At 44.3% G+C, this 11,561-nt stretch overlaps 1 protein-coding gene across 1 annotated transcript; it reads left to right on the top strand.

Annotated features, from left to right (window-relative positions):
- Positions 1-3,244: 3,244 nt before the first annotated feature.
- On the top strand, positions 3,245-11,285 carry LOC118081323 (uncharacterized). The gene is made up of 3 exons (XM_035107791.3): positions 3,245-3,477; positions 5,150-5,397; positions 8,426-11,285. Exon 3 carries the CDS (start codon positions 8,711-8,713, stop codon positions 9,905-9,907), a length of 1,197 nt encoding a protein of 398 aa, XP_034963682.1. The 5' UTR covers positions 3,245-3,477; positions 5,150-5,397; positions 8,426-8,710; the 3' UTR covers positions 9,908-11,285.
- The last annotated feature ends 276 nt before the right edge of the window (positions 11,286-11,561 follow it).

The raw sequence follows: 11,561 nt of genomic DNA, 5'->3' as shown, positions 1-11,561 counted from the left end.
TAAACAGGGCTGTCTTCAGATGTCTTCTAAAAATCTGGTAGCTGTTTTTCTCTTTGACATCTGATGGGAGGGCATTCCACAGGGTGGGCCACCACCAAGAAGGCCTTCTGCCTGGTTCCCTGCAACTTGGCTTCTCGCAACGAGGGAACCGCCAGAAGGCCCTCGGAGCTGGACCTCAGTGTTCGGGCAGAACGATGGGGGTGGAGACGCTCCTTCAGGTATACTGGACCGAGGCCATTTAGGGCTTTAAAGGTCAGCACCAACACTTTGAATTGTGCTCAGAAACATACTGGGAGCCAATGTAGATCTTTCAAGACCGGTGTTTTGTGGTCTCGGCGGCCGCTCCCAGTCACCAGTCTAGCTGCCACATTCTGGATTAGTTGTAGTTTCCGGGTCACCTTCAAAGGTAGCCCCACGTAGAGCGCATTGCAGTAGTCCAAGCGGGAGATAACCAGAGCATGCACCACTCTGGCGAGACAGTCTGCAGGCAGGTAGGGTCTCAGCCTGCGTACCAGATGGAGCTGATAGACAGCTGCCCTGGACACAGAATTGCATACCTGCCAAGTTGCTGTCAGAGAAATAAGGGACCGGGCCGGAAATAGCAGACCGGAAGTAGGGCTGCCACCATTTTGGAACTGGGCGGAGCATGCTCAGAAGTGACTTTTGATGCTGCTTTGCCCAGTTCCAAAATGGCCACCACGCCAGAAGTCGCACTGCAGCCATTTTGGAACTGGGCAGAGCAGCATCAAAAGTCACTTCTGAGTATGCTCTGCCGAGTTCCAAAATGGCCGCCGCGTCAGAATAAACCGGGGGGCGGGGGAACAAAAAAATCCGTTTTTTCAGCTAGGAACAGCTGGAAAAACGGGGATTTCCCGGGGGAAACGGGAGACTTGGCAGCTATGCATAATTGACCTGTGCCTCCATGGACAGCTGTGAGTCCAGAATGACTCCCAGGCTGCGCACCTGGTCCTTCAGGGGCACAGTTACCCCATTTAGGTGTGCCCAATATTTGATCCCACCCCTGAGAGCAGCTGGAGCCCCCCAAACTACCGCCACATGGGCAAGGATGACTTGTGAGGAGGGGGCACACTTCCAGTGATGATGGGATTATGAAATCTTGAACTTGCTGAGCAGCAGGGGGGAAAGAGGGCCTGTGGGTGTTGAAATGAAGCCAGAAAGCAGCATTGCATTTTACAAAATAGGTCTCTGGTGGTTTTATCGGGTGTGTGTGTCATGCTGGCAAGTACTGGTCTACTACTGTATGTTCTCTGAACTTTCCCTGGCATCTTCTAGCAGTAACAGCCACCCGCATTCATCAGACAGGCAGACAAGGCTTCCGACATGACTATCATCAAAAGGTTACTTTAAATTTTAAATCCCTCCAAGGTGAAATGGAGGCCGCTGGAACCAAAGATCTCTTCATCTTATTGATGATGAGGATGAAGACTGTCTTACTTGGCTACGAGTGATCGCCATAGAAGATGATTATTAAATTGTGAATAGGATTCATGCTGTCTTGACCTAGAATAAATATGGACCCAGGGTGTAGCTAAGGATTAACAAGGTCTAACGGTTTAAATCAGGCACCCCAAACTTCGGCCCTCCAGATGTTTTGGACTACAATTCACATCATCTCTGACCACTGGTCCTGTTAGCTAGAGATCATGGGAGTTGTAGGCCAAAACATCTGGAGGGCCGCAGTTTGGGGGTGCCTGGTTTAAATGCACACGAGTCTAGCTATCGCCTCTGAGGAACAGGTAGGTAGCCGTGTTGGTCTGAGTCGAAGCAAAATAAAAAAATTCCTTCAGTAGCACCTTAAAGACCAACTAAGTTTATATTTTGGTATGAGCTTTCGTGTGCATGCACACTTCTTCAGATACAGCTTCGACACCACAATACCTTAATTAAATTCTAGCACATATTGAACCTAGACATTTAAGAAACGAGGAAAGAAAACAAAATGAAAACTCCAAGAAAAAGTGGAAACATAGTTTCTCGTGGGCTTAGCTTAGGGGATAGTTGAGAGATGAATTTTGAATCCAGTAGATAGGATCCAGAAAAATCCAGACGGTAGGAACAGGGTGAAAAATGCTACTTTGTTTTCTCAGTTTTCTAAGACAAAGACCTTGTCAGCATTTTTTTTCTTCCCTTGTTCCAGAGTCTAGACCCGTGGTTCCCAGCATGGGGCACACGCCCCACATGGAGGCAATTTGAGAATGAGTTATTAACCTTTTAGGCTTCCTCCATGTGAACAGGAGTTCACTTTTTGAATAATAAGAATTATATGTAACAGGGGGGGAAAGGGCATCAGGATTTTAGAGATGCTTAGGTGGGGCACGGCCAAAAACAGTTGGGAACCACTGGTCTAGGCAGAGACAGGCTTTTCTGCCCCCACTGTTCCCAAGTAATGTTCAAGGCTGCTTAAGCCAATTTGTCTAATCCTCTTTAAAAGCCACCCAACTGGGTGGCCATCACTGCGTCATGCAGGAACAAGTTTCAGTTTGATTATATGCCTTGTGAAGGAGGAGGGAGAAAGGTTGTTTTCTGCTGCTCCAGAGAAGCGGACACGGAGCAATGGATTCAAACTACAAGAAAGAAGATTCCACCTAAACATTAGGAAGAACTTCCTGACAGTAAGAGCTGTTCGGCAGTGGAATTTGCTGCCAAGGAGTGTGGTGGAGTCTCCTTCTTTGGAGGTCTTTAAGCAGAGGCTTGACAGGCATATGTCAAGAATGCTTTGATGGTGTTTCCTGCTTGGCAGGGGGTTGGACTGGATGACCCTTGTGGTCTCTTCCAACTCTATGATTCTATGATTGATTCTATGACTTTCATCTTCCATCATCCAGATTCCTTGGAGGTCCACGAGTTCTAGTTTCTAGACTTGTAGGTAGGTATAGGGCAGGCACCTCCAAACTTTGGCCCTCCAGATGTTTTGGACCACAATTCCCATCTTCCCCGACCACTGGTCCTGTTAGCTAGGCATCATGGGAGTTGTAGGCCAAAACATCTGGAGGGCCAAAGTTTGGAGATGCCTGGTATACGGCGATTTAATAAAAATAAAAATAAAAACAACAATTTCTCTCCCCACTTATACCCAGCTTTTGCAATGCTTAAATCTTTCAGCTCCTTTCAGCCCTTCGCCCGCTGTGTGTGTGCGTGCGCGCGCGCAGCATCACCACTTCCGGTTCCCACTCGAACGCAGGCAGGAGTACGCAATAGCTCTACGGCTCCACCCCCCCCCTCTGCGTTCGAAAAGGAACCCGAAGTTGCGAGTGACGCACTTGAAATGCGTGGAAAGAGGCGGTTGAGTGGCGAGAGACGGTTTCCGGCCAGGGTTTGCGATTCCTAGAGGGGCAGGAGGAGGAGGAGGGGGGTCACAGTCCCTCCCTTTATTTTTATTTTCCTCTTTTTTGTGCAGGGAAGGAAATCGTCTTCTCGTCGAGGGGGAGGAGGCTGGTGCCTGGAGAGGTCAAACAGGTAAAAGGGCCAGAGAGGGGAGGATAATTCTATTTTTATTTGCTGTATTTTTTGGAATGGGAAAGGAAGGATCCACGGAGAAGGTCGGGGTGGAGGGGGGGCGCTAATCCATGCAAAGGAGCTGCAAAGTGGAGGCCGGGCGGCTGCATGGCTCTCTGTTGCACCAAATCCTTTGAAGCCCCCCCCCCTCCGGCCCCCAAATCCCAGAGCTCAGACGACATTGGATGTACGGGGTGGGGTGGGAGGGGGAGCAAGCGCCTGGATGCAGAGGAAGCAGCCTTGCCCGAGCGGGATGGGGGGGAGCAGGCAGGAGCACGACTCTCCTCCTGCCTCCCCTTCCCCACAAAAAAAGAGGAACGAAGGGGACCCCCCCCCCCATCTCAAAAAGAATCCAGGCTTATCCAGCACTGGGTGCCTTCCAACAGCCCTCAATGCAGAGAATATGGCGTGGTTGGGAAGCGCGAAGGTTGGAGGCCTCTGCTGCTTTCCTGTTTTGGAATCATAGAATCTTATAGAGCTGGAAGGGATCCCCATGGGTCATCTAGTCCAACCCCCTGCATCTAAAGCCAACCTCTGCTTAAAAACCTTTGGGGAAGGAGAGTAAAAGCTAATGAACGTATTAAAAAGTTAATAAGGTGGTATAGTTTGTTTGGGATCTTTGGTTGCTTTGTTTTCAGGGGTGTTGTTTTCATATTATGGTAGGTGAACTGCTCTTTTTTGCTTTTTTAAAAAATAATTAATTTTTAATCGTTTTATAATTAAACACAACCGACAACACATAATACAAACATAACACAAACCTAAAACAACATAAAAAAATAACAAATAAAAAAAACTACGATACAATACTCATTTTCCTTTAACATTCTAAAAGGGGACTTCCTCAAACTCCCCCTATCTGCGGTTCATTTCTGCTCTTCTTTAGCAATTTCTACTTCTTAATTTTAAATTCTTCCCATTTCCATTCTCTCAATATAACAACTAATTTTACATAAGTCATAAACCTGCAGTTTCTATACACTTCTAAATCCACTCCCAATACTCTATTTTAGCATAATTTTAAAAATACATTTAAAAATCTTTCCAATCTTCTCTTTGCTTTTTTTCCTTGACCCGAAAATAAAATAAAGGAGCCGGGTCGGCTTCCTTCCTGCTAAGCAAAGGGTGGCGTTTGGAACTGACTAGCGTCCTGAGAACCAGGCTGTCAGTGGCCTTGTTAAAAAGGCTGGAAGAAATAAAGAATATTTGCTTCCCTCCTCACCTGGACTTCCCCAGGTGTTTGATGGAGGGAATTCCTGGTCTGCGCTTCTCTTGCTGGACTGGCTCCGTGCAGAATGGTGCTTCTGGGGCTTCCACTACCACCCTCTCCGGTAACACACAAATTCTTCTTCTTTGGTGATCACTCATAGCCGAGAAAGATTGTTTTCCACAAATACAGTCTTAACAGTGAGTCCGTAAGAGACTGTGGAGGCCAATTCTGGATCCACACATCCTTCCACAGTAGGTTTCCAAGCAGGAGTTGATCACAGTGAGGGTTTGCCAAGCGTGCCTTCCTCTTAGCACGTTTCTCAGACCAGCCCACCTTACCAGATGGTTGTTGTTGTTGTTGTTGTTGTTGTTGTTGTTATAGTTGTTGTTATATTTATTTATACCCCACCTTTTCTCCTGACAGAGACTCAAGGCGGCTTACAGATAAAATAAGAACAGCGAAAAAGTTTCTGAAAGCCCATTGGGACAAGAAAGTATTCACCTGCCGGCGGAAAGACACCAAGGAAAGGGCTTCTCTGGCTTTTCTAGGGAGGCAATTCAAAAGTGGCGGAGCAGCCACCGAGAAGGCCCTCTCCCGTGTCCCCACCCAATGTGCCAGGGAGGGTAGCGGGACAGAGAAAAAGGGCCTCCACTGCAGATCTCAAAACCCAGGTAGGTTCTTAGGAGGGAATACAGTCTTTAAGATAGCTTGCTTTCAATTGTGCCAGGAGGCAGACTGCCATCCGGTGCAGTTGTTGTAACAAGGAAGTCTTATGCCCCCCCCCCCCATAACCAGCCCTGGTTAACAATCTGATTGCAGTTCTTTTGATCCAGCTGAAGTTTCTGAGCACTTTCCCAAGGTAGAGCCCCACATAGAGCCCCACATACAGTAACCCAACACTTGATAGCCAGTGAATTAGAATCGTAGAAACGTAGAGTTGGAAGAGACCCTGAGGGTCATGTAGTCTCACCCCCTACAATGCAGGAACGTGCAGCTGTCTCATACGGGGATCTAACTTGCAGCCTTGGCATGAGTGTGGTTGGGATTTCTGTTGCAGCCAGAAATAATAATAATAATAATAATAATAATAATAATAATAATAATAATATATACCTCACCCATCTGGCTGGGTTTCCCCAGCCACTCTGGGCAGCTTCCGACAAATATAAAAGTATAATAAAACAGGGTGGATTTGATTTAAATCAAACTGATTTAAATCACGATTTAAATCACTAGTCAGTAAGGCTTGATTTAAATCATAGTTTTCTACATAAAGACTAATTCTTGCTGGTATAACTTTAATATGCAAGTAGATGAAGATTTTTAGAATAACAACTTTTCATATTAGTTTTTTATCCCCAGTTTAATAAGTTAATCATTCATATTTGGACAACTTTACTGTTGTACTTAGGAAGGAGAAAAATAATCATTACCTTAATAATAACAATTTAAATAGATTTATTCAACTGAAACAATAACATTACAGCATATGTTATTTGCTTAAACAAACATCCATGTTTGTTAACTAATTTGGCTAAACAAAAACAATATATATATATTTTAAGAAACTTAGACTGTCAGCCCAGCCTACACATGAAAAACTTAAATACTGTCCACTCCAAACAATCAGAAAAATATTGTTTCTATTCTATTCACTGAACTTCTTGAAACTTAGCACTGAAGGGGTTGTTTCTGTATTCATAGGTTTGTAGAACAATAGGATTAAGGTCTTTTTCTCAACTCTGTGCATGTTATAACATTTTTGCTGTGAAGAAGAGGCATGTGATCTCTGTTGAGTCAAATTCAGTTTTGAGAACTGCAAAAGTAAACCAAGTATCTGTGATAATATCTTGTAGGCAGAGGAACTGCCCAATAATCTTACAAAAACCTCTGGAAGAGCATGACATTGTGAATGGATTAATGGAATTTATTTACCCAAAAAATTAAACATATGCAACCTTATTCTACATAATTAAAAAAACTAATCTTTATTTCATGATGGAATAACCTTTGGATCGTAATATATTTTCCTCAAAAAGCATTTTATTTTAAAAAAAATCCGATTTAAATCAAAAAAATCGATTTAAATTAAAAAAAATCTGATTTAAATCAAAAAAATCTATTTTTGTGGGTTTTTTTAAAAAAAACATTGATTTTTATCCACCCTGTAATAAAACATCGAACATTAAAAACTTCCCTGTACAGGGCTGCCTTCAGATGTCTTCTAAAAGTTGGATAGTTGTTTATTCCCTTGACATCTGATGGGAGGGTGTTCCACAGGGCGGGCGCCACTACCGAGAAGGCCCTCTGCCTTGTTCCCTGCAACCTCACTTCTCGCAGTGAGGGAACTGCCAGAAGACCCTCGGTGCTGGACCTCAGTGTCTGGGCAGAAGGATGGGGGGTAGAGAGGTATACAGGGCTGGTGCTGTTTAGGGATTTAAAGGTCAGCACCAACACTTTGAATTGTACTCAGAAATGTACTGGGAGCCAATGTAGGTCTTTTAGGACCAGTGTTATATGGTCTTGTGAATGTCATGAATAGCAGTAGTTACAGGTAGGTAGCCGTGTGGGTCTGACGTAGTCGAAAATTTTCGTATGAGCTTTTGTGTGCATGCACACTTCTTCAGATACCTTTCTGAAGAAGTGTGCATGCACACAAAAGCTCATAGCAAAATTAAAAACTTAGTTGGTCTTTAAGGTGCTGCTGGAAGGATTTTTTAAATTTTTTTTGTCATGAATAGCAGTTATGCTTTTGCTTTATGAGGAGGAATGGCCCCTGTTGCTGAAATCTGAGCTCATCTCCTGCTTTGTAAGGGGGGGGAGGGGAGATGTTTGTGCAGGACACACAAAGCCATAAGATATATTGCAAGAATGTTTATTTGTTGGTACAGTCATACCTCGGGTTGCTATCGCCGCGGGTTGCGCGTTTTCGGGTTACGGACGCGCCAAACCCGGAAGTACCGGAACAGGTTACTTACAGGTTTCGGTGCATGCACAGAAGCACTAAATCGCACTTTGCGCATGCGCAGAAGCGCTGAATTGCATCACGCACATGCACAGACGTGTCGCTGTGGGTTGCGAACGTGCCTTCCGCACGGATCACGTTCGCAACCCGAGGTTCCACTGTATGCATTTTTAACTTCAGTTTACTCTCTTACTGGGTGTGCAACACAAGGCAACCAAGAACATAAAACAGTTTCTAGGTCGACAGCTCTATAAGACAAAAGCAGGAAGCACCTTAAAAACATAGAAGAGCAGTCCTAAACTAAAAAAAGTCAGGTGATCTCAAGAGGCTGTGTGTATGCCTAATTCGGGGCTCACTAATCTGATGCCCACAGATGGCACTTGTGAAAGTCAAATTCAATGCCCCCGGATGAAGCACAGTCTCCACATTCCCAGCTAAAAACACTGAAAGTAGATAACAATCTTCTCTTTTCTCCTAAGAAGTTAGCCTGTTCGACCTTACCCTCCTCCTCATAAACCCACACATGTGAAAGAGAGAGGTGTGCTTGGGAGATGAAGAGAGGTATCAAGAGGGAACAGAAAGGAATTTATGTTATTGTCTTCAGACAGTAGCATAATCAATTTATTCAGCAGGGCATAGAAAAAGGAAGAGAGAAAACTCTGAAGATGATTAATAGAGTAGCAGGCTTGAACACCTAACAGGTTTTCATGTCCATTTCTTATTTCCCCAAACAGGTCAAAAGCAGGAAAACTAAAATTATAGGAATTCATATGTGGTGTGAGCAGAAAGAAGGGAGAAAACACGTCTAGAAATCCAAGGATACCTTTGAGGCACAAAGGAAACCAGAGAGAGAAACCCTTCCATGTTGCTGCTATCTATGAAATCTTGATCCCAGTGGAATATGACAAAGGGACAATAAGCAAGGGAAAAGGGCCCTGGGGTGGGGAGGCGGGATATTCTAAAATAAACCAAAGTTAAATAAATATTGCGGAGCCCACATCAGGGGAGAAGCCATATAAATGCAAGGAGGGCAGCAAGAGTTTGCTAAGGAAGCACTTCCTGAACATCAAATAGCCAACACAGGGATGAAACCATATAAATACATGTGGAGTTATGCACATAGCAGAAGCCTTACGGCACATGAAGGAACCCACACAGGAGATAAGCCACATGAATGCATGCAGTGTGGAAAGAGCTTCAGTTTCATTGGAAACCTTAGTACACATGAAAGAACCCACACAGGAGACAAACCGTATACATGTACGGAGTGTGGAAAGAGCTTCAGCCAGAGTGGACACCTTAGTTTACATCAAAGAACCCACACAGGAGAGAAGCCGTATGAATGCACGCAGTGTGGAAAGAGCTTCAGTTACATTGGAAACCTTATTTCACATGAAAGAACCCACACGGGAGAAAAACCCTATATATGCACAGTGTGCGGAAAGCGGTTCAGTCAGAGTGGACACCTTACTTTACATCAGAGAACCCACACTGGGGAGAAACCATACGAATGCCGTGAATGTGGAAAGAGGTTTAGTCAGAGTGGCCTCCTAACTTCACATCAGAGAACCCACACAGGGGAGAAACCATATGAATGCAAAGAGTGTGGAAAGAGATTCAGTCAGAGTGGACACCTTCGTTTACATCAGAGAACCCACACGGGGGAGAAACCTTACGAATGCCACGAATGTGGAAAGAGCTTCAGTCAAAATGGACGCTTAACTTCACATCAAAGAACTCACACAGGAGAGAAACCATATCAATGCATGGAGTGTGGAAAGCGCTTCAGTCAAACTGGGCACCTTACTTCACATCAGAGAATCCATAAACGGGAGAAGCCACACAAATGTCTGGAGTGTGGAAAGGGTTTCATGGATAATGGAGCACTTACTAAACATCAAAGAATCCACACAGAAGAAAAACCACACACGTGTTTGGAGTGTGGAAAGAGCTTCAGTCGAAAGGCAAACTTTAGTTCGCATGAAAAAACCCACACAGGGGAGAAACCATTCAAATGTCTGGAGTGTGGAAAGAGTTTTAATTCTCGTAGGAGTCTTACTTTACATCAGAAAAACATGGGAGAGAAACCCTGTATATGCGCTGAGTGTGGAAAGAGCTTCAGTACAAGCTGCAAATTTACTTCACATCAAAGAACCCATACAATGGATCAGCCATATGAAATAGCATGGAATTTGCAACAGCTTGAATTAGAATGAAATTCTAATTCAACCCACGGATTGAAAGTTCCTCTCTCCCTAGAATTGTAGTGTTGGAAGGGTCCCCCAGGGGTCATCTAGTCCAATCATCTGTTATATAGCACCATGAACTTGCAGATTATTAGCTTCTTTTCTTTTATGTCTTGCTCTTTCCTCTCCCCCACCTTTGTTTTTGTCTCATTTTGTTTATTACAGAAAGTTATGGAATAAGCAATGCATACTAACATTTTTGTTATATGTATTATGGAAGAATTGTAATAAACAGGTGGGGGAGACCAGTTTTTTCCATGATGGGTTTGACTGTTATGGATGTCCCATATCCTTCCACTTCTGCGGAGGTTCTGTCACAGTGAGGCCCTTACTATCTCTCATATGAGAGAGACAGCAGAATTGATCACTGTGGTTAAAAGCTTCTGTCCAGGCCTTATTAAGCCTATAGTCTCTTCCAGATGTCTTGCTTATTCAGATTATTCCGCATTCCTCCGCAGTTAAAGCATGGCGGTGAGACTAAATCTGGTGTCATTGGGCATTCATTCTGGTTTGTTTACGGGGCAGTCGTGTCGCTATCCTGATCTGCTGATATGGCGTCAATCATTCATAACTTTCCAAATCACAAAAGGGCCGTTTAAACAGCCACAAACACCAGTGGTTTGTTGTGCTGTTGTGGGTGTCCTGTGTTCTTCCACTTCCACAAAGAAAAAGGAGCAGGCCTAGACCACATAGCCAGAATACCCCATTTTCTCCAGCGTAATTCAGTTCAGTGTCCAGAGAGCTGGTGAAGAACCCAGGAGCTCCCTTGACGGAAGTGCCAAGCAGTACGTTCCAACACCCTGGCCTTGTCAACAATAAAATATAACAAACTGCTCAGCAAATTAAAGGACTGATGTGCCAATTAATATCTGTGTAGACTGAAAAAGAACTATGTGACCTAGCAGAAATCCACATCTACTGAGTGCCAACTTTTAGTCTAAGCACATCAAATATCAAAGTAAAGGATGTTTCAATGAAAACAGCTGTATGCGTAGCCTTCATATTAGAACGATTGCTTTCTTTTCATGTGTACAGATCTCCTACAAATCGGATAGCTTTCCTTTGGTCTAAAAGAGATATTTCCCTCTGGCAATTGTGAAGATGACCAATCATTTTGAATGTGTATTGTAAAAAATTCCTCTTCAGAGGGGAGACGGGGTATAGATATTGCCACCTTCTGGGGAACCAACTGTCTTCTCTTGTTGATAGAATCAGGCCTGTGCCTAGGGAATTACCGTATTTGTTACTTTTGTGGTAATTTGCTAGGTGGCATTTTCTGTATGAGTTTTTCTCCTTTGTAATCTTGAATTGCGCTTGCTTAAGTAAATAAACATGCTGAATAAAACGACGAGACTGCAAGTCTTCCCTGAACCCTAAATATTCTCTGTGCTGATATGGAGGGGGGGAGTATAAACACACATCCCTAAATCTAATTCTTTTCCCTGGAAAAGACCCTGGTGTTGGGAAAGATGGAGGGCACTAGGAGAAGGGGACGACAGAGGACGAGATGGCTGGACAGTGTTCTCGAAGCTACGAACGTGAGTTTGACCAAACTGTGGGAGGCAGTGGAAGACAGGAGTGCCTGGCGTGCTATGGTTCATAGGGTCACGAAGAGTCGGACATG

Source organism: Zootoca vivipara, chromosome 2 (genome assembly GCF_965207765.1).
Source record: "Zootoca vivipara chromosome 2, rZooViv2.hap1.1, whole genome shotgun sequence".
Taxonomy (NCBI): Eukaryota; Metazoa; Chordata; class Lepidosauria; order Squamata; family Lacertidae; genus Zootoca; species Zootoca vivipara.
The sequence above is the reverse complement of the archived record's forward strand: the minus strand, read 5'-3'. Positions and strand labels throughout refer to the sequence as shown.

Excerpts from the sequence above, each read along its gene's own strand:
- LOC118081323 (XM_035107791.3), top strand. The coding sequence starts at position 8,711 with ATGCAAGGAGGGCAGCAAGAGTTTGCTAAGGAAGCACTTCCTGAACAT.